Below are 23316 nucleotides of genomic sequence, written 5' to 3'. Positions count from 1 at the left end.
GAGGAGGAGGGCGAAGGCTGCAGGGACAGAAGGGGGGCTATCCGGGGGGGGGGCACCTCAGAGCTGAAAGGCCGAGAGATCGAGAGAGCAGGTGAGACCAGCTGAGCTGGCCCAGTTGAATGAAGCGGAGCTGGTGGGAGCTCCACTGCTGGGGCAGACTAGGGAGAAGGAATGGGGGGAAAGGGAGCCCTTCGATTGACCCCTCGCACAAATACGTACACATTAAAAAAGAAGTAGGAAACAACAAGAGTCCAGTGGCACCCGTAAAACTAACATTTGTGGTCGCCATTTGGGAGTCTTCTAGGTGCCACTGGACTCTTGTTCTTTTCTACGCCTGCAGACAGACTGACGCGGCTGCCCATCTTGAGCGAAAAAAGAGCAATCTTTCCAAAGGGGAGCCCCTGCAGGTGCTTCTGCCTGGAGACCGATGACACAGGCTCAGAATGAAGTCTCATTGGTGCTCCTCTGGGCCACGCCCCGGACAGAAGCAGAAGCAAAAGTCCTTTCCCTTCTGCGGGGAACAGACAAAGTTTCCTTTGGGGGCTGCAAGTGGGTTTTCTGTGGGGCAGCCATGGGGCCGGGCCTGATCCTGCCAGCGACTCTCCTGCCGATGGTGCATCTTTGTCTCACCCTGGTCCATGGAGTGGAAGGAAGACTCCCGCCCCCTGGTAAGCAGAGCTCCTGGATGGAGGGTTGGTGAGGGCTTGGAGACACACGCCCGTCATTATTTTATTTATGTACTTCATTTACACTCTGCCTTTCTCCCCAGTGGAGACCTAAAATGGCTTACACCATTCTCCTCTCCTCCATTTCATCCTCACAACAACCCTGAGAGGTAGGATAGGCCAATGGGGACCTAAGGTGGCTTCCCTTGCTCCCCCTCGCCAGGGTTGGCCCCTAGAGTGGCTGGTTTTGTGCCCCACTTGCTGCTCTGCCTCCTGCCCAAACCCTCCAGGGAACGGCAGGAAAGGCAGCCCACTTGGCGCTTGGCTGCTGGGAGGGACAGAAGCTGGGGACCCCCCTCTTGGCTTGCACCCCCTCCCCTCAGAGGATCCCACGTAGCCCACCCCACACTCCAGTCTTTGTTAATATGGAAGTTACACAGGGGCTGGGGGATCTCTCTCTCTCCAGGTGGCAGAGAGGGAAGGGGGGGCTCCCTCTGACCCTTCCAGGTGTGGGTGGAGAAGGGGGGGCTCAGCCCCATGGGCCCTTCTCAAGCTTTTACGCACTTGCTCAGCCTGGGGGCTCATTTGCTCTGGTCCTGGGTGCCTTTGGCACAGAGTCAACCTGGAGGGCATCAGACTGTCCTTGGCCGGTCCCTGGAATCACCCCCATTTCTTTCTCTATCTTTTTATAGTCCACCATTCCTGTTGAGACTAAAGCTGGGATAGAAAATTTAAAATAATGCAATAGAAAATCAGAATGGGAAGGGATTAAAACAAATCTATTCCTGCCCCCTACACTATGCAGGCAATCCACAGCTCTCCCCCTACCCTGACCTCCCCCAGTGGCCCCTGCTCTGTGCTCAGAGGAAGGCAAGAACCCTCCAGGATCCCCGGTCAGTCTGGCCCACAGGAACATTCCTTCCTGACCCCAAAGTAGTGATTGGCATTGCCCTGGGCATGTGAGGAAGGGCCCCGAGAGCCCAGCGCTCGCACATCCCCTCATGGGCTCCCTCTCCACATCTTTGAACATTCATATTAAGTCAGAGGGACCATCCAGCCTTAAATACCTCCAAGGAAGGGGAGCCCACCCCCTCCCGAGGAAGCCTGTCCCACTGAGGGGCTGCTCTGTCAGGAAGTCCTTCCTAATATTTAGCCAAAAACTCTTTTGATTTAGTTTCAAGCCGTTGGTTGGTTGGCCCAACCTTCTGAGGCAACAGGAAACAACCACTCCACCCTCTAAGTGACAGCCCTTCGCATACTTGGAAGAGGGCTCTCCTATCACCTCTCGGTCCCCTCCTAAGCCCTCCCAGCTCCTTCAGTCTTTCCTCGTAGGACTTGGTCTCCAGACCCCTCACCATCTTCATTGCCCTCCTTTGGACACGCCCCGACTTGCCAACAGTGTCAGGCACAACTAATAATAATCTACACAACAAAGAGTACCATAAATTACTCCCCTTGTCCCACTGTAAAAATATCCTTCTGAACAATTCCAGTTTTATTACAGCCCGAACACTTCTGTTTTATGCATTCTGTGGAATGACAGACGCATTGGATGGCGCCTTTCTGACCTTGTCCGACAGGCAGTCCCATTAGGTGGGGGCCACAACAGAGAAGGCTCAGTTATGGGCAACTGTTGACCTGACCCATTTGCAGGGGAACATCTTCAGAAGGCTTTGCTCAGAGGAGTGAAGCTGTCACTACAGAGTGTATTGGTGGCCATGCAGATATGTGGTCCCAGGCAGTAGTAAACCAGTATGTGATAAAACCTTGAACTGAACCTGGGAACGTAATCAGTAACCGAGAAAGCAACTGTAGGGTGGGTTTGCTATGCATGCTCTGCCCAACTCCCAGCAGTAAATAAGCCACGGAATTCTGTACTAACCGGAGTTCCCACACTGTCTTCAAGGGTAGGCCCATGGAGAATGTGTTGCAGTAGTCCAGTCTTGAGGCCACTATGGCATGGGTCCTCATGGCCAGACCGGCCATGTCAAAGTAGGGAGCCGTCCTCAAGCCAGAGTGAAGTGTCTTTTGCGGCTGCATTAATCTGCCTCTTCAGCAATAATGCCAGGGGTCCAGTATAACCCCTAGGCTCTGAACTGGGTCAGCGAAGATCTTCACGGAACTCCATGGAAAGCAGGAAGAACCAGCCAGTTCTCCTCCTTTGGACCGAGGAGTTCTCCAAGGGGAGATCCAGGCATGGTGCTTGACCGTACCCGTGTAGCGTATCCTTCGAGGCCATGAAGCCTGGGTGCGGCCCAAAAGGTTGCAGGGCCATCACCCAACACGGGTGACCAATGGCTGCCGCCTCCGCCTTCAGGGACGGGAGAATCAAATCCTATGGCGGGGTGGGTGGGTGGGGTGGAATCAAGGCTGGGAGCCCAAATATCCAAAGGAGGGCAAGCCCTCCACGCTCTGAGGCACGTTGAGCCTCTGGTGGCTGCCAATCCACGCAGGATCTGTCCTGCCTGGGTGCCATCAGCTGACTGCAGTCAGGCCTGAGAAAACTAAGCAGTGGGTGAGGGAGGGTCTCAACTGGAGGGGAAGGGGACTTAAAGACAACCCCCTGCCTTGGAGAATTGGGGGTGGGGTGGGACTGTGGAATTCTCTCCCAACCTCATTCATTCGTATATATGAGAGCCGGACTGGTGTAGTAGATAGTGTTGGACTAGGATCTGGGAGCTCCAGGTTCGAATCCTCACTCTGCTGTGGATGCTTGCTGGGTGACCTTGGTTAAACCACACTTTTGGCCTAACCTACCTCACAGGGTTGTTGTTACATGGATAAAATGGAGGAGGGGGTAATACCCTTTCTGGGTCCCCATGGGGGAGAAAAGTGAGGGTAGAATGAAGTAAACAGATTCACCTCTTTCCTTCTTAGTTTCCTATTAAGTCTTTCCAAAAGGAACTGGCTGCTTTTGCCTCTGCCCGGAGACTGATGATGCTGCAGAGCAGAGAATTATCATTGGCCAACTTGTGTTTTCCCTTCCCCTGCCCTAGACGAATAGTGAACTTCTCCCTCCCCCACACCCTGTAATGAAGAAAGCCTGTTAATAACAATAATAACAACTTTTAAGAATAACAACAACAACAACATTCAATTTATATACCACCCTTCAGGATGACTTAACACCCACTCAGAGCAGTTTACAAAGTATGCCATTATTATCCCCACAACAAATCACCCGGTGAGGTGGGTGGGGTTGAGAGAGCTCTGAGAGAGCTGTGACTAGCCCAAGGTCACCCAGCTGGTTTCAAGTGGAGGAGTGGGGAATCAAACCTGGATCTCCAGATCAGATTCCCGTGCTCTTAACCACTACACCAAACTAGCTCACCTTTTCAACTGAGACTGGAAATGGATTATACACTATGAAAGAACAGTTCAGTCAGACCAATAAACAACGGAGTAAAACTGTATGTGTGTTATGTGCCATCAAGTCGCCTCCGACCTCTGGCGACCCTATGAAGGAAAGACCTCCAAAACATCCTCTCGTTAACAGACTTGCTCAGGTCCTGCAAACTGGAGGACGGGGCTTCTTTTAGTGAGTCCAACCATCTCGTTTCAGGTCTTCCTCTTTTCCTTCTGCCTTCCACTTTTCCTGGCATTATTGACTTTTCCAGAGAATTTTGTCTTTTCATGACGTAACCAAAGTACGATAGTCTCAGTTTTGTCATTTTAGCTTCTAATTCAGGCTTGATTTGATCTAGTACCTACTTATTTGTCCTTTTAGCCATCCATGGTATCCACTAAACTCTCTTCCAGCACCACATTTCAAATGAATCAATTTTCTTCCTGTCAGCTTTCTTCACTGTCCAATTTTCATATCCATACATAGCAATACCATTGTTTGGATTATCTTGATCTTGGTTCCCAGAGAGACCTCTTTATCTTTAAGGATCTTCTCTAGCTCCCTCCCAGCTGCTCTTCCAAGTCTCAATCTTCTTCTGATCTCTTCATTGCAGTCTCCCTGTTGGTTGATGACTGAGCCAAGGAAGAGAAACTCTTGAACAACTTCCTCATTGTCAACTTTAAAATTCTGTAATTCCTTGGTAGTCATTACTTTTGTCTTCTTGGTGTTCAGTTGTAATCCTGTTTTGGTGCTTTCTCCTTTACCCTTCATCAGTGGTAGTGTGAAGTCTTCACTATTTTCTGCTAGAAATGTGGTGTCATCTGCATATCTCAAATTGTTAATGTTCCTCCCACCAATTTTCACTCCACCTTCTTCTAGATCTAATTCAGCTTTCCTTATACTCTGCATAGAGGTTGAGTAGGTAGGGAGATGATATGCATCCTTGTCTGACTCCTTTGCCAATTGGAAACCATTCTGTTCCCCCATATTCTGTCCTGACAGTCACCTCTTGCCCAGAGTACAAGTTGCGCATCAAAACAACCAGATGTTGCGGCATCCCCATTTCTTTTAAGACTCTTCATAGCTTTTCATGATCCACACAATCAAAAGCTTTGCTGTAATCTATAAAACACAGGCTGATTTTCTTCTGTAATTCCCTGGTATGTTCCATTAGCCATCGTAAATTTGCAATGTGATCTCTGGTGCCTCTTCCTTTTCTGAGTCCAGCTTGAACAATCTGGCATTTCTCATCCCATATATGGTAAGAGTCTTTGCTGTATAATTTTGAGCATCACTTTGCTTGCATGGGAGATTAACGCAATTGTCCGATAGTTGCTGCACTCCTTGGCACCTCCTTTTTGGGGACTGGACTGTAGACTGAGTGATTCCAGTCCGTGGGACACTGGGTTTTCCCCCATATTTGTTGACGTATTCTTGTTAAGATTTTGATGGACTCCATTTCTGTGGTTTGAAATAGCTCTGTTGGTATCCTATCTACTCCAGGTGCTTTGTTTCTCCCAATTGCTTTGAGGGCAGCTTTTACTTTCTAAGATTTCTGGTTCTTCATCAAAGGATTCTTCTTCAAAAATATGTGTCATCCTTCTGTTATGCACAAACTTGTGCCTTAGGTGTCCCTCTCGCCAATCACAATAAGAGACATACAGACCACGGAGTCCTGTAGAATGAAGCAATATATGATTGTTTAATTTAAACAATGGAGGAGCCCTTTTACACAGGAGTAGGTGGTGTCCTTGTGTCCAAAGCTCATCAAAGCTACAATAGAAGTGCAAAGCAATTTATACCCTCAGGTGTAATAATATCACAATATTCTAATATTTGTTATCTTATTGGCTTGCAGTCCTTGACACAGTTGTTTAGGGTTAATTTGATTGAAAGAGCAAGTTTAGATCAGCTACTTAATTGGGGGAATTCCAAGATTTGCAGCTCCTTATCTTGTCCTTGTGCTTGTTCCCCATGGAAGGACACCTGCCTCCTCCTGCCCGCCTCCCTTTTGCCAATGTTACCTTAGACGGCGCCGTGAAGTCTCATCTTGGCAGCCTTGGGGCCTTCAGATAACTGAAGTCCATGGGCGGAAAGGAATGTTTCCCCCATTTCTGCCCTTTCTCCCAGTTTTGCAGCCTTGAGGGTGATAATGCCACAGGTGGCCAACCCAGCTTGCTGCATAAATCAGTTTCTACAAAAGGCTCTCTGGTACTGATTCCTATTGGAATCCTATAGAATAATATATCACATGTGTAATATGTCTATAAGTGCATCTCTACAAGCAGTATATTTCTTAGTCAGCATACATTCTTCTCTGTTCTTGTGTTTCAAGTGTCATATTCTTACACGTTGCATTACAAATACTACATTGGCTCCTGAGCATAGAAAAAGTGCAAGGCATGTAATATTGAAAGGCACAGAAATAGTATATAAAATCCCTTTCTTCAAATCTATATCCATCACTTCCATCTCTTCTGTATAGTTCTTCAGTATGTTGTTTCCATCTTTCCTTTATTGTGTCCTGAGCAGATACTGTATTTCCATGTTGATCTTTGAGCATCCTGAGCCGTGGCTTGAATTTCCCTCTGATTTCTCAGATCTTTTGGAACAAGTCTCTTTTTTGTTATTGCCTTCTATTTCTTTTCACTGGTTATTATAATAGATTTCTTTGTCTCTGCATGCAAGTCACTGAAATGCTGCATTTAGAATTTTGACTCTGTTTCTGTCACCGTTTGCTTTTGCTTCTCATCTATCTTTAGCAATTTTAAGAGTTTCCTCAGTCATCCATTTAGGCCTCTCCTTTCTTTTGGCTACAGGAAGAGTCTTTGCACATTCTTCCCTGACAGGGGCGTAGACTTTGCAATTTCCCAGGGGGGGCTGGGGCCGGGCCAGAGGCATTGCTATGCCAGTGACATCACAGGGAGGAGCCATTGACATCACAGGGAGGGGCTTTCATTGCCACCATTTGGAGGCGGGGCCATGGGAGATTTAGGGAGGGGCTCCGCACAAATTTAGGGAGACCCAGGCACCCATGGGGAACCCTCTAAAAATGCCCCTGAGCTGGGCCAAACCTAGGAAAAGGTGGGAGCTGGTCAGTGGTTCTAGTGCTATCTCAGCGATCTCTTGCTGTGTCCTGTTTTTGAAATTCACTTTTAGGATAGTCATTTTATGATCTATAATTATACATGCCATGTGTATAGGACAAACTAATGGTCACAAATTTGACACTAAGAAAGGCAACACAGAAAAGCCCGTAAGGGAACATTTTTAAAGTTTTCCTGGACATTCATTTACAGGAGTCTTGATTCTGCCTTATTCATAAGCAGGGGTCATTTCATAGAAAAAGAGCTGGAGGAACTCATTAGCATAACTCATTAGCATATGCCACATCTCTTGCCATCACCGGAAGTGTGTCATTAGTATAACTGATTTGCATATGCCACACCCCCTTGATATCACCTATTCTGGCTGTTTTGAACTGAATCCTGGCCATTCAGGGCTGAAATTGGGCCCAAAATGGCAAAAAGGGGCTGAAAATGGCTGAAAAGGGGCCCAAAATGGTCAGGGTCAGACCACTGCTGAGCGGGAGAGTGATCCACCACCCATCAGAGGCCCAATCCAGGCCGTTTCGGCCCCAATCCAGGCTGAAATGGGCCCAAAATGGTCACGTCAGGTGGGTGGGGCCACCTGACATGTGACCTCTTTGGGGAACTGCCAGAACTGCGTGCCTGTGCATTCCCCCTTGAAATAAGCCCTGTTCATATGGGTGACTTAGCACTGAAATTTACTAAATTATGGCATGGCAGATGCCTTCATTTGGTAAGTGCATGGTTGAAGTCTGAACCAGGGCAGAATACAAAACAGTTGCCGTGCACTCGACTTCTGAGCAGTGTGCAGAGTGCAAAGTAGTAGCAAACTCCCATCTTCTCACTTCAAACTCATATCCTATAAGTGAATACAAGCACATTTTGAGGCAATTCAGAACAGTGCTAGTCATGACCCCCCAAAAAACTCGCAATTATACTACCTAGGATTTTATATACCTTGTTTTCTTAGCGCACTGCTTAAACTCCACCTTAAAGACATTATTAACCAAATCACAGCCTGGACACAGGGCAAAAGGAAAATTTTTAAAAGGCCTCTGATCTGCACCCCCCCTTCCAATCTTGTTCATGCAGATAGGGCTTCTCATTGCTTCAGAGAGACAGCACTCATTTTTAGGAATTCTCCTTTTCTGCAATACATACCACCTCTCCATTTAAACATGGAATGGAAATTGAAAGAGGAGTTTAGGAGTGACTGACGTAGCCCCCCCATACATGACCATAAAAAAACTAACTGTTCTCCCACGCCCAGCAAAAAAAACCCCACAAACAAACAAACAAACAAACAAACAAACAAACAAACAAACAAACAAACAAACAAACAAACAAACAAACAAACAAACAAACAAACAAACAAACAAACAAACAAACAAACAAACAAACAAACAAACAAACAAACAAGCCAACAAAGCTATTTCAACAAGGAAACATAAGGCCTGCCCTTTCCCAGAGTTCCATTTCCAAAATACAACATAATGATCAGGTTACTGGAAAGTAAAATAGAGGCTCACTTTTTTCCGTTAAAAGGATTAGAAACTGGTCCTTAACAGAGTAGCATTGACTGCAGAGAAAACCTGATGATAGGTGGCTGGAGCGTGCTGGCTGGTGTGAGTGTATAAGTTTTAAAAGGGAAGCAGTTTTAGAAAAAAATTAGTTTTGAAAAAGAAGTCAGAGTTCTTTATTATAGAAACTCCATACTTTGATAGGAACGTGAAGAGAGCTTCCTACCTACAGATCTGTTCTGAGGAGGAAGTCCTCGTGAGTAGACATGGACATGGAACAAAAAAACAACAACAAACCCGCAGGTTCGTGATTCATGGGTTTCACGAACCATGGAACTGGACCAGTTACGAACCAGTTTGTGGTTCGTGGGATTTAAAGACCCCTTTCCGGTTTTAACAGCAGCAGGGAAAGGGGCATTTAGCAGTTTAAAGGGCCCTTTCCTGCCTTGCAAGCGGCAGTGTGTCATAGTCAAAGGTATTTTAAGGCAGTGTATACATTCTTTTTTATATAAAATTTATTTTTATAAATATAAGCAGGACAGAAAAAAGAAAATAAAAACAATAGCACAATTATAATTATGTCCAAAGAAAAACAGTAAACATAATGTAACAAACAATATAAATAACTCAGGTTTTTCATATCCAGCTCATATCAATCCTTGAATGTGTTTGGTGTCTGTCCGAAATGAAAGTATAGTCTCCAATATTCAGATTTTTGATCCTACAAGAATCTTCCAATTGTAACATTTCCGTATAATTAAACACATTTTGGAGAAGATGGGGGCAAGTGAAGAGAGGGGAGAGACTTCCGAGGTAAATGCTCTCTGGATTTATGGCTGTCAAAATCTCACAGGCTTTCTGGTCCTTTCTTTTATTTATGTAAACCGCTTCAGTCGCCCACAGTGTAAAAGAGACACAAGCTGGGTTGATAGTTTGTAAGCTTTGTGTTCCCTTTGTAGGATCAAAAATCTCTTTAGACATTTAACCCACTGAAGCCATCATATACTATTTAAGATATTACTTCAAAAATAGTTTCTTGATAGGAGGGGAGAGAGCACTTTTGGGGGAAGTTTGCCTTCTTTGTTTCCCCCCCCCCCAACTATCTTTTTCTTAGATCCATTACCCCATTCATGTCTCTGAAGATCATTATCTTCTTGAAAATTGAAAATGGATTGGAAAACATTTTCATAAAACCTTTCTCTTGCATTGTTTGGTGCATATATTGTTGCTAATGTGTAAATCTTGCCTTCCAGGAGCCTGATTTTCAAAATCAAATATCTTCTATCAGAGTCTCTTAATTCTTCTATAACATTTATTTGTAAATTGCTTATACAAACCACAATACCTTTAAAAATGATAAATTCTTAATAAACACACTGATACATACAAGCAAAAAACAAGAACAAAGCCCCAAAGAATTATACAAATTATAATATGATATAACAGGAAGGGGGGGGGGACAATCCTGTGCTTCATCGGCTATTATAACTGAGACCCTCATGTAAGATCTGAGGGGGCTTGAGCCCCTTAGCCCCCATGTAGTTCACTGGCTGCCCGGGGGGCTCGAGCCCCTCAGCCCCCCCCCCCCCCGTAGTTTACACCTATGTTCCCTGATAATATCTCTCGTTTCAGCCGATAGTTCTTCTGGCTCATGATCAATTAAACTTAGTATTGCAAATCTGTTCCTTATCTGGTCTTTAAATGCTTCAGAAATGTTATTTAGATTGTATTTTGGCATTATGATTTCTCTTCAGCTTTATTCTAATTTTTGATATTAGGAACTCATGATCTGTATTGCAATTTTGTTTGGTTCCTGCATTGGTCACCTGGTGATTTCCACACACACAATCGTCTTTTTGGTTGCCGGAAGCATGTGTTAGCAATGAACAGGTTGTTGGCTTCACAAAATTCTATGAGCTGCTCTCCTGCCTCATTTCGTGATCCTACTCCAATTTTCCCACAATGTTTGATTCTGCTTTATCTCCTACTTCCGCATTCCAGTCACCTACGATTATCAGCATATCTTTTTTTTGCAATTTTTTTTGTTTATTATTCTGCCCATAGAAAGGGCAGAAAGACAAGAATAAGAAAAGAGTAAACAGTCATAGAATTTGGAGCTTAAAAAACAAAAAGAACAATAATACACATTTCATTTCCATTCTTCTCTACAAGGCTTATCTTTCTTAAAGCAAAATTACAGTCTCTCCAACATTTTCTTTCCCACTGCTGCCTCCCTTCTACTTGTTTTATATCCCCTCCTTACCTTCTTAATGATCAAACCCACAAATCATCAGGTCTCTATTCCTCCTTTCGTGGAGGAAGTCAATAAAGGGCTTCCAGGTAGCCCAAAAGATAGACGATGTTTTGTCTCTGATCCAAGCTGTAAGTTTCGCCATCTCCACTAACTCTGTCGTTGTCATAGTCCAGTCCTCCCTTGAAGGAGGATAGCTGAGTGCAAATAATGCAGCGAAGTGACGCTGTGCCGATTAAAGAGGCAAAAGGTTTATTTGAGGAAGTTACATACTTGAGAGTAAAGAGGAGAGAGAGATCCCTCGCTATCTGACTACATCTTGCAGAGAGAGATGAGAAGTGGAATTCGTTGCCACAGGAGGTGGTGGCAGCTACAAGCATTGCCAGCTTCAAGAGGGGACTGGACAAATATATGGAGCAGAGGTCCATCAGTGGCTATTAGCCACAGGAGATAGATGGTATTCTCTTTGTGGGGAGGTGGTGCTCTGTTGTCTTGGTGCTGGAAGGAAGGCAGTGGGAGGGCTTCTGGTGTCCTGGCCTCACTGACAGTCCTTTAGATGGCACTGGATTTCTAGCCACTGTGTGTGACAGAGTGTTGGACTGGATGGGCCACTGGCCTGATCCAACATGGCTTTGCTTATGTTCTTATGTTCTTATGTGGCAGGAGAGAGAAGAAGCAGGATATTGCCCTGTTGAGCCCCATAGGAGACAAGACAAGGAAATGACCCCCCCCCCCAGGAAACAAGAGAGGTGCTGCCCTCACTGTCCTAACTAAGTGATCCTTGCTGCCCCCCCCGCGTGGTAGGCTCTTCTTCCTTCTTGCTGCTGCAGTACACCAGACATTGCTGTTTCCAACAAAGGACCCATTGAGAGAGCTTGAGAAGGTTACAAAGATCGAGAACATTGTTGTAAAAGGGGGGGGGGGCTTGTTATGTTCAATAAACAATATTATCTCAGTATAGAAATGGCCTCCAGAGCTGTTCCATTATATTAAGGTTCTAATCCCTTTGAAAATGCCCTTGGGAACATTTATTCTTTGCACTTTCTGTAATATGATAAGAGTGTGGGGCACGGGGCAGGTTTTCTGCCCATGTTTTTGTGAACCACCCATGATGGAACTGAGGGCAGAGAGGAGCCCTTTTCTAAGGACTTGGAGAGACACCCTCATTTTGCCCCTCCCCATTCCAGTGGGGCAGAGAAAAAGTTTTCCTGAAGCCGACAGAGGAAGATTTGAGACACCCCCCACCCCGAAGCCCAAGGCCCTGGGCAGATAATCCAAAGGAAAAGATCCCGGAGTCCAAGGCTCAGGAGGGTGGGGGCAGGGGGGTGGAAGGGGAGCACTGAGGACCCTTCCTCAGGCCCCCTCCCCTCGTGAAGCAGGTGGGTGGGTCAGATCCCCTTAAAAGGACCGGGAGGGGAGGGGAGTCTTGGGGGTGGAAGGGGGTCTCTGGGCAAGGACTTGGGGGCACCTGAGTGGAAATCAGCCTCAGGGGGTTGATCAGGGGGGCAAGAATGCACCCCCACTTTTAAGTGCCCCCTCAGTATTCCCACCTGTATTCCCACCCATTTTGCTTCTGTTGGGGAATTCGCTCCCCTAATGCTTTCTAACTGATTCAATTCTATGATACACAAGCCCCCTCCCCCCTCCAACCTGGGAATGCAGAAGAGGCCTCAGCACAGGAGGGGGGGTGTTCGGGGGGGGGGGCTGGAGATCTCCCCCACTGGCCTCTCTCCCCCCCCAGCTTCTCCAGGGGGCACCCCCAGCCCAGGGGGGTAAACCCCGAGAGCCCAGAGCCCCTTGCATCCAGCCCCCACCCACAATTTCTGCCTGTGGCACTCCCTGCAAACCACGGGGGAGCCCCCCCCCACTGCTGGCTCGAGTCCAGCCATTCTGAATCCCCCCCCCCCTTTCCAATGAATGGGCTACAAATATACATTTCAGTGCAAGGGGTGAAGAGCCCAGGGGGCCTCCAGCTGCCCAGGCCAGAGCCCGCCCCGGGGCGGAGACAGCGCGGGGGGGGCACAGAAGCAGCCGGGAGCCCCCTGGAGGCATCCGGAGGGAGGCGCGGGGGGGGGGGTCCTCACCGCCCGCTGCCCCGAGACCGAGGCTGGGGGGCGGCTTCACGGTTCCCCCCCCTCCTCTCCCCCCGCAGCCGCCCATTTCCTGTACCAGTTCAAGACCGAGTGCCGCTTCGCCAACGGGACTCGGGGCGAGGTGCGCTTCCTGGACCGGCACTTCTACGACCGGCAGGAGTTCGTGCGCTTCGACAGCCGCCGCGGGACCTTCGAGGCCGTCACCGGGCTGGGCCGGCCCGTCGCCGCCTACTGGAACAGCCAGAAGGAGTGGATGGACTACAAGCGGGGCGAGGTGGATCGCTACTGCCGCCACAACTACGGGATCTACGAGGGCTTCTTCAGAACCAGGAAGGGTGAGCGCGGGGGGGGGGGCACCGCCCAGCGGGCAGGAGGGGGAGGGGGAGGCGGGCAAGTAGAGGGCAAGGAGGGGGCATGTGAGGGAGGGAGGAGGAGGATGCAGCCCCCGCCCTGGAAGATGAAGGGAGCCGCTGAGGCAGAGGGGGTTCCCAGGCCGCCCCCCCCCGCCCCATCAGGTGTCCGGCTTGACCCCGCCCCCCATGGGCGACTGCTGCACCCTCCTGCCAGCTGGCACCACAAGGCCTATTGAAAGAAAGGGAAAGCAGGATCTGCCCACATCCCTCCATCCCTCCATCCGCCCGTCTCCTTCAAACCACAGATCAACTCCACAACCACAGGGCGCACCCCCCACTCCCCCAAACAGGGACCCATAGCTCCATCCTGCAGCTGTGGCCCCAAACATGGACCCTCCACATTCACGCCTGGACTCCACCCGCATGCCCTGTTGGGCCGCACATGCCATCCAGGCACAGGGACTGAAAGAGGGAAAACGGGGACCCCCCCCACTTCATGGCCCCACCAGGGGGCAGAAACATGGGTCCTAAAGCTGAAGCCAGCCCAAATAGGCAGTCCCTTGTGTCACCCTAAACACTCTCAGAGCTTCAAGGGTCAAGAACCAAGGATAGCCAGAGGGCAGGACCCTCAAGGGCTCCAGGAAGGCAGGGAGATCTCAAGGGGTCTGGGCCCCAGGGGGGCAGGAAAGACCCTTCCAGGCCTGGGATCCCTTGGAGGTGCCCAAACACCCACGGCCAGAAGGGGTGGCAGGAGAGCTTCTCTGCACCACTTTTTTTTTTTTAATAATGTTTTTAATTAAGCTTTATAACATACAACAAATAGAAATCAACGATGAACATCAGCTGTAACACAACAACTAATCAATAATAGTTTACAAGTTTTGAAGAATATGAACATTACAATAACTTTTAAACAAAGCATACATAATATTACCAAATATCAGAAAACTGAGTCAACGTCTGAGCAATTCTTATTTTGGGATGTAAATCATGCATGTCTATACATTCAAGAAAAGGGAACCATTTCTCATAGAAATTGGAACTGGCGGGAAAGCGTTCAGCATTGAGGATATTATCATTAATTTTATCCAGGATGAAATGGTCCCATATCTTAGAGAGCCACATCTCTTTAGTTGGCACTTTCTTCAGATTCCAGACTGAAGCTATCGCTGATTTCGCTGCAACTAAAAAAATTGCTATAAGATTCCTGATAGCTTTTGGGATCTGCGGAATATTCCATTGGAAATCTGGTCATCTTCAATATTTACATCAAAAGTAATTTCTATAAGACTCCAAACGTTTAAAATTATTCACAGGTGGCACTTGACGCCTAAAAGATTGTCTACAATGTCATCCTCTTGCTCTCCCCTGTGTTGGAAGGGTTGCAATGAGGTAGGATCCTTCTCTCATTGTTGGTGGGGTTGTTCACGGATAGCCACATTTTGGAAAGAAATATTGGAAGTAATAAAACAGATTACGAGTTACGATATTCCATTATCGCCTTCAATTATATTTCTAGACCAATGCACCACTTTTGATACCATCAACCCTGTTATCTTTCGGGAGAGGCTGGCTGGGTGAGGAGTGGGGAGGGGGCACCATGCTTTGGTTCTTCTGCTCTTGCTCGACCACCCGATTCCCAGGAGGCAGTGCCAGGGGACTGCTGCTTGGTCCTGTGGCGTTTGTGCTGCGAACTGCTTCCAGCCACAGCCTCCAACCCATCGGTGAAGGAATGGGCTTGCAGGCCCTCCCCTGTCCCTTCAGGCTGGGCCCTGGCAGCGTGGAAGACCCCTGCGGCCTCCTCAAGCCACTGCTTGGTGACGCGTCCCTTCCTCTCGCTCTCAAGGGGGCCAGTTACAAACAGGGTTATCACCAATGGCCACCAATGACTCCTCAGAGTACCTCCTGCCAGATGGCACCGTATGGCTAACCGTCTCTATTTGGGCTCTTGTCTAGAAGCCCTGCCTCGTCGGAACATTGCACTGAGTTATTTCTACTCACCATCCACTGAGGTCTTGCTCACAAGCCCTGCTCCCTGCGCCCCTGCCTTCAGAGGCGAGATCACAGTGACCTGGGAGACATATATATATACATTAAATAATATAAATAAATAATATAAACAGCCTAAATAAATATATTCTTGGACTTCCGAAAGGTCCTTGACAAGGTATCTCACGAAAGGCTCCTAGATAAGCTTGGCAGTCATGAGATAAGGGGATACGTCCTCTCATGAATGAAAAATTGGTTAAACGACAGGAAGGGAAAAGTTGGAATAAACAGACAGTTCTTGTCATGGAGGGAAGTCAAGAGTGGGGTCCCCCAAGGATCAGTCTTGGGTCAAGCGCTTTTTAATTGGTTCATAAATGATCTGGAACTTGTGAGCAGCCGAGGGGCCCAGTTTGCAGATGACAAGAAACTGCTCAGAAGGGTGGAAACCGAGGCTGACGGCAAAGAGCTCCCGGAAGATCTCTGCAAGTGGAGCGAGTGGGCAAAACGATGCGGCAAATTCAACTAAATGTGGACAAGTGTGAGGCGATGCACGTTAGAACCCATAATCCGAACTGCAAGGATATGCTAACAGGGTCCGAACTTGCTGAGACTCAGGGGTGGCCAGTGGATGGAACTGAAAATTAAAACAGCCAATATTATAATGCCCCTGGACAGATCTATAGCAGCTTCCCTAACGTAGTGCCTTATGCAGTTTGCCTGTCCTGGGCAGTTTGTCTGGGTGCTCAGACAGCGTTCAGCGTCCCCCAGCTTCATGCTCTTCAGCCCTCTGCTGTTGTCCCTCACTACTGTGACAAGGAAGTAGCTAGGAAACCCTTCTGACTGGATGCAAGAGGCAAGCAGACGGCACCTCTTCACTGTTTCCATTGAATTCTGCATTTCCCTGTTTCTTAGGAAAGGTTTCCGTCCCCAAAGCCCCCTTTAATGTCTATGACAATCATATCTATGGCCAGCAGAGGGCAGTGCAGGATTGCCTTTTTCAAATAGTGGCATGGGTCCGCCGTTGCTTTCTCAGGCCACTTCCACGCTGCCCTGTTTTGACGCATTTCTCCTGCCTCGAAGCCCCGTCTTGCCAACTCGCTTTGAGAAGTCACACACGCAGCACCCACAGGCGCGGTTTGTGTGTTCGTGCCTCTCTTCTAGAAGTCCATATGCTGCACAAAATGTGCCTTTCTTTGAAGGGGGTTCTCCTGTGCTTTTTTCACAGTCAACGAAAGCGGGTTCCTGCCCATCATTTTGTGTGTGTGTGTGTTTGTTTGTTTGTGTGTGTGTTTGTGTGTTTGTTTGTTTGAGGCCTTCAGAATTACTGTATATCACTGGTTTATTCTTCATGGTGCATAAAATTTCAATACTCCTCCCCCTGAGAAGGCACTGATAGGCTGTTTGAGCACCCACCAAATTACTTTTAAAATCATTGGCGTAGTCATAGAATCAGAGAATCATAGGGTTGGAAAGGACCTCTAGGCTTGTCTAATCCAACCTTCTATACAATGCAGGAAATTCACAACTGTCTCCCCACACACACCCCCAGTGACCCCCTGCTCCGTGCCCAGAAGATGGCAAAAAAACCCTCGTCAGGATCTCTGGCCAAACTGGCCTGGGGGAAATTGTTTCTTGACCCCAAAGTGGTGATCGGCCTTACCCTGGGCATGTAAGAAGGGGCCACGAGAACTAAGCACTGATGTAACCGTTCCTGCCCTCCCACTCATGATCTGCCCATAATAATTATTATTTCATGGATTTTTCTGGGCCTTCCCATCTCCAATGAAGCCTAAAGAAATTTCCTGTCCAGTTGGCCCCTCCCAGCCTCTCTCTAGAAATTATTCCCCACCCCACACAGAGTTCCTAAACGGGGAAACAGCAGGCTAGAAATCTTTTAATATTCATAACATATTTCTGAGAGGCTTACAGGTCTTGTCAGTGATATTTCAAAGTATATTTTGTCATTTTATCACTTTCACAGGCTGAGAGTCGGCATAACTTTGTATCCAGTATTTGGTGGGAAAGGGTACGGCAGGGTAGAAACATTTCCCCTTTGAGTAATTATTATCTGTTAATGACCACCCAATAATAATAAGTTTACATCGGGACCACAAAGCGTAGCATCCAGACAAGAATAAAAGAACATGAAAGACACTGCAGACTTGGACAGCCTGAAAAATCAGCAGTGGCTGAACATAGCCTAACTCAAACAGGGCACAGTATCTTATTCCAGGACACCAAAATACTGGACAACACTTCCAACTACTTTGTCAGACTGCACAGGGAAGCCATTGAAATTCACAAGCATAAGCAAAACTTCAACAGGAAAGAAGAAACCTTAAGAATGAACAGAGCATGGGCTCCAGTTCTGAAAAACACCAGGCCAACAAAACACTCCACACCCGACAATAGCCCTGCAGAGAAGATTAGCACATCAAGCACCAATCCATATGCAAAGGAACCGCCTCGGGATACAGTGAAGCCTCCCGCCGTTAGCATTCCACACCCTGGGAGGCTCTTACAGAATGGCTCGGCTCAGCCCCACCCCTCCTGAGTAGATGCAAATGACCTACATCTTTTCCACACTGTGACACTGAGAGATCTCTGTCTTTTGGTGCTACACCTCTGAAGATGCCAGCCACAGCTGCTGGCGAAACGTCAGGAACCACAATGCCAAGACCACGGCAAGACAGCCCGGAAAACCCCCAACAACCATCGTTCTCCGGCCGTGAAAGCCTTCGACAATACAATAATAATATTCTTAACATGGCAGGTGTGATGGATTATCCTCATATTTCTGGGGAGTGGGGAGTGGGGGAGGAATCCGAGAGAAGCGATTCCTTCACCCACCCCTGTCCATTTCAGTGGTCCTTCAGGAAGACAGGGCAGGTATCTGACTGGGGGAGGACTGGGGGGCTGCAGGCACTGAGGCTCCCCGAGGCCCCTTTGAGAGGGACCCCCCCCCATGAATGCCTGCTCAGCCTGAGACCTGGCTTTCTGCGTCTGTGCAGGGAGCAAAAGGTGAGTTAGTGGATCATCAGTTGACTTGCTAGGCAGGGGAGGCCTGAGATTGTGCCATTAGAAATTTATCACCTGCAGACATGAGGACATCCCCCTCCCTCTTCTTGGTCCGTCTGTGCTTTCCCAGTTCTCCTGCATCTCTGATTTTTTTCTCTTTCCCCCCTCCAGCTCAGCCCACAGTGAAAATCTCCTTCACCAAGGCAGAGCCCCAGTCCCACCACAGCCTCCTGATCTGCACTGCGACGGGCTATTATCCTTCGGGGGTTAATTTCAAGTGGCTGAAGAACGGGCAGGAGCAGACGGAGGGGGTGGGGTACGCGGAGGAACTCCAGAACGGAGACTGGACCTTCCAGAACCAGGTGATGCTGGAGACGGTGGCCGAGCGGGGAGATGTGTACACCTGCCAGGTGGAGCACAGGAGTGTGGAGGAGCCCATCACTGTGCAGTGGGGTAAGAGGCTGGGGTGCTTCTGCTTTCTCATGAGGACAGAGTGGGTGGGAGTTCCAAAGACCTGTGTCAACTCTGGTGAGCTCAGAGTTAGAGTTGACATAGGAGATACTTCCCAGGGAGGCTTCTGGCTGGATGCTATGAGAGTGCTGGATCTTGTTCTGATCTGGAAAAGAAATTTATTTATTTATTATTTCCAGTCTGCCTTTCTTACTGAGATCCAAGGTGGATTATACAGAGTGAGTGAAAATCAACCTGCTAAGACATTCACTGAGCAAAGTACAACAGTGAATAACAGTCTGGACACTCAGGGACAGAGATACAACAGGGTGTGGTAGCAGAAGATTTGGAAAAAACAAGTATAAAGCGGAGCACAGAGATGAAATCTTTCTGAAACAGAGAGTAACTCATTTCCAAGGCATGTTTAGTGGCATAGAAACTCCCTAGCAGGCGCACGTCTACATTAGCAGGCAGCTCCCAGCAGAGTAGTGTGCAGCCCCTGGTTTGGCAAGCAAGATGGAACCAGAGGAGGGAGAAAGCGGATGGCAGATTTTTGAGCTGTCCAGCCCAGGTGAGCCTGATCTCGTCAGATCTCAGAAGCTAAGCAGGGTTGGCCTTGGTCCCTTAGCTGTGTCCGTTTCCCCTTTGTTGGAGTTATTTCGGGGCGTCTTCCTGTTCTCCCAGTTTAGTGTTTTACTTTGAGAAGGGAAACACAGAAAATGCCCTGGGCATGGGGTGTCCCTCTCCCCACTCCCTGGGGGTGGTGGTGGTGCAGGATCTGAATGCGAATCCAGCCACTCCGTCCTTGTAGCTCGGCCCGGTCTCTGTAAGATCTGATCCCGGTGTGGGCCGTGCCTTTGAATGCCTCATGGACCAAATTCCTCTTGTGAAATCGAGAGGCCAAATCTGGCCCTGATCCGTCTTCTCACGCCAGTCTCCTTCTCTTTCCACAGAGCCACAGAGGTCAGACTCTGCCAACAGCAAATTGTGGACGGGGGCCATGGGAGGCCTGCTGGGGGTGGTCCTGGGGGTCGGGGGGATCTCCCTCTACCTGAGGAAGAAAAAAGGTAATGGGGTGGGGGGGGGTGGCCAGTTGATGAGCAAAGACTGTGTGGAGAGCGGGGGGTACATACCCCACTGCCCAGTGCCCTTCTAGCTTCTACTTCTCTGGAGTCCATCTTAACTAGAAAACTGGGCCTTGGAGGTTAACCAATGAGGAGGGTCTCCTTGCGAGTTGAGGGGAATTAGCGTGCTAGGAGAGGCTAGTGAGAGGCGGTAACAGGCGGTAAACAGGCGGTAAACCCCTGTTTACGATGATTGCCCAGACTAGAGGACTCTTTCAATGACCAGACAGAAGTTTCCAAACAAAACACTTTTTTATTTAACAAAGGTAAACGGCACTCAAGAACACACACAACATGCACCCAGAGCTAACTAGAAAGCAGTGGAGAAAGTTGGACAGAGTTTAAGGGCTTGGGTGACATTTGCCATGCAGATGAGGGCGTCCGGGAGAGAGAGCGTTGACCGACCAGCCTGTCAATGCAGGGAGCTCAAAGGGAGGTCCGAGGGCAGATGCTGGACCCAGAGGTATGCACATAACTACGGCAAGGGGCAGTCCAGATATACCGGGGAACAGACCCAGGGGCAAGATTGTATCTTCTGCCCCAAAACAATAAGTTAATGGTTGTTCCCAGGGTGGGACAAAGAATGACAAGGCTGTCTCTGGGGCGAGACAAAGGGCTGGTGAGCTGTCTCTAAAGCAGGACAAAGCACCGGTAAACCATCTCTGGGGTGGGACAAAGAACTAGGGAGATTTCATTGGGTTTTCCTGGGAGGAACTGAAGTTATCAGTGATGACTGATGACCTGCGAAGTCCGGGTGCGGGAGGCGATCAGTTCCCTGAATTGCCTATCAGTAGGGAAGTGGTTGAGGTGAGCTCAAAGGCCCCGTTGCATCAGGAGGATCCTTGGCTCGACTCTGGGGGCCATGGGGGCTGAGATGTGGCCTCGCCTGTCTCACACACACACACACCCCCCAATCGGGATCTGACTTCCGTGTTTCTGCCTCCTTGGGCAGGATTTCTGTGTCTGAAAACCATTTCAAGGAGGGGATTACGGCATTGCCATATTCATAAGCCTTATTAATATCGTGAGAGCAAGTCTGGCCACTAAGGGTGGGGGGTGGGGGAGTCAGTATTCTCCAGGCTGTTCTTGTTCTGCGTACCAAGCTGGTCTCCCACTCTTAAATTAACCCCCTCCCCCAACCCAATAAAAACAAACAGTGCACATAACAGATACCAAAGCCCAAAATGAGATGGAAGATGCTGAAGAGGGCAGGCCTCTGTTTTTTTAAATTTACCATAGAGGACCAGAAGTCTATAGGGGGGGTCTTTTGTCAGTCTCCAGGGGGCATCTTGAGGACTAGGGACTGGGGCTGGCTTGACATTCCAGCTGGATTTGGGAGGGGGGCTCTTCCTGCACCTCTCTCTGGGAGGGAAGATATGCCGGGGCTGGGCAGGGGGTGGGCTGAGACCTCTGAAGGGACCCCTCGACCAGTGCAGACTGGCTACTGGTCAGGAGCAGCCCTTAATTCTGGGGCAGCATTTGGCATAAAAGGGCACAAGACAAGGGGAGGGCCCAAGACTTAAAACAGAAAGGCTGCCAACATCTGCCAGGAGAACTGGAGGCCTTTGCCGACAGGGCTGGCCATGGGGCATCGTTACCTTCTTCGGACATCATCTCCCAAATGTGAAGTTCTTTAAGGTGGGGTCCTTGTGCTTGGGGGCCTTGGGGGGGGGCGTAGTGGGCAGCTCCGTGAAAGGACGTTGCAGAGCTGGAGAAAGGACCGAAGAGGGCAACTAAGACGATCAGGGGATTGGAGCCCTTCACTGTGAGGGAAGGCAGAAGAGCCTGGGAATTTCAGTTTACAAAAGAAACAGGGAGGATATGGTACGATGCTTATAAAATCATGCACCGGGTAGGGAGGAGGGACAGAGAGAACTTCTCCCTCTCCCCAAATGCTGGAGCTCGAGGGCAACGAATGAAGCCGATGGGCAGTAGACTCAGGACAGACAACGAGGGAATGAGATGTGGACTTTGCTGTCCGAGGGTGTAGCGATGGCCGCAGGCACAGACTGCTTTAAAGGCGGACTAGAGGGATCCATTCAGGAGAGATCTCATCAGTGGCTGAAGGGAGCCTCCACAGTCAGAGGCAGTCAATCTCTGAATCCCAGAGCCAGGAGGCTGCATCAGGGGAAGGCCTCAGCCTCTATGCCGTTGTTGACCCTCCAGAGTAACTGGTCGGATGCTGTGTGAGACTGGAAGGGCCCCCACTGGTTGGTTCCAGCAGGGCTCTGCTTATATTCTTATGGGGCTGGGCAAGTCATAGCATGGGAAACCCCATAGAAATCAACGCCCAATCAAGAAATTTGACTCTCTCTCTCTCTTTTTCTCCTCAGCGCTTCCCGACGCACCTGCTGCAGGTAAGGGCTCTCTGTACATCCCCTCCCAGTAATTTTATTTCTTTTTATCCTGCCTGGTACGAAGGAACTGCCCACAGTTTAAAATGGGTCATACAAAGCCAGTGGGACTTTGCACTGACTTTTGAGTACTCCACACACTGCACATACAGCCATCCTGCCATCCTTCCAGCAGCCCTGCGAGGTAGGCCAGTTGTGTTAAGATTCCAACCAGCAACTTCCTCTTGGCCCCTATGACAGGGGCTGGGGGACCTGATCTCACCCTCCTCCCCACCAGCCCTGCGTAGTACAGGGGGACGTCCTAGGTCCTTCCCTCTGCATCCCACTGAGTCCCCCTGATCCACCCCTGAACAGGAGATAGTGACTCTCCACCTGCATTCAAAGACTGCTGGAGTGGATTAAGTACCCTTAAAAGCTTACATTGGCTGAGGTTACAAGAGGGTTTATTCCTAGCAGTACCAGCAGATGGTGGTTTTACTTACATGCTAAGAACACACTTTACTGAAATGGAAGAGGCCGATAAAATGTCTGATTGGGCAGGGGGTGGATGGGAATCCTGGCTGACGGCCCAGTTGTGTCCTTTTGCTTTCTGTCCTCTTTATACAGCATCTGATCGCCTTCCTCCCCCCCCCCCTCTTTCCTGACAGGGCTCATGAGTCAGTCCTGATGGCTGCAGATCTTATATCCAGAAAAGGATTTTCTTTAGCAAGCAAGATGCTCGTGTTCTTCTACCACCTATTCTACGGATTCGCCTCCAACACACACGGGAAGTCATCTGAGTTCAGGCCGTGTTGTGACTGTGTGTTGCTAAAATCGCCCTTGGGGGCTGCTGGGGTGGCTGGCAAGTCCGTGATTTCGCAAGATCTCCCGCTAACAGTTGCAGCTGCAAACAGGCTACGAAAAGGCATTTATTAATCTGCATGGATGACTTTAACTGGAGGAGCAGTTTCCTTTTTCAGTCTATTTTAAAAGATTACTTTATATATAGAGTTGTCTGTGTGAATTTCTGCAAAATGGAAGTTGCCCCTGGGGAAGTATGGGAGTTCTGGTTTTGTAGCTGAGCC

At 48.9% G+C, this 23316-nt stretch overlaps 2 protein-coding genes across 2 annotated transcripts in view; both read left to right on the top strand.

Annotated features, from left to right (window-relative positions):
• The window catches only part of LOC129328487 (H-2 class II histocompatibility antigen, E-S beta chain-like), a 261776-nt gene extending 238539 nt beyond the window's left edge, over window positions 1-23237 (top strand). The window contains exons 2-6 of the mRNA XM_054977588.1: window positions 13024-13299; window positions 18496-18777; window positions 19728-19841; window positions 22232-22255; window positions 22900-23237. Coding sequence (XP_054833563.1) covers window positions 13024-13299; window positions 18496-18777; window positions 19728-19841; window positions 22232-22255; window positions 22900-22919 — 716 coding nt within the window. The 3' untranslated portion in view covers window positions 22920-23237. The remainder of the gene's footprint in view (window positions 1-13023; window positions 13300-18495; window positions 18778-19727; window positions 19842-22231; window positions 22256-22899) is intronic.
• LOC129328494 (H-2 class II histocompatibility antigen, E-S beta chain-like) overlaps window positions 524-23316 on the top strand; it is a 49228-nt gene continuing 26435 nt past the window's right edge. Inside the window, exon 1 of the mRNA XM_054977599.1 lies at window positions 524-668. Coding sequence (XP_054833574.1) covers window positions 572-668 — 97 coding nt within the window. The 5' untranslated portion in view covers window positions 524-571. The remainder of the gene's footprint in view (window positions 669-23316) is intronic.

The sequence above is a fragment of the Eublepharis macularius genome, chromosome 4 (assembly GCF_028583425.1).
Source record: "Eublepharis macularius isolate TG4126 chromosome 4, MPM_Emac_v1.0, whole genome shotgun sequence".
Taxonomy (NCBI): domain Eukaryota; kingdom Metazoa; phylum Chordata; class Lepidosauria; order Squamata; family Eublepharidae; genus Eublepharis; species Eublepharis macularius.
The sequence above is the reverse complement of the archived record's forward strand: the minus strand, read 5'-3'. Positions and strand labels throughout refer to the sequence as shown.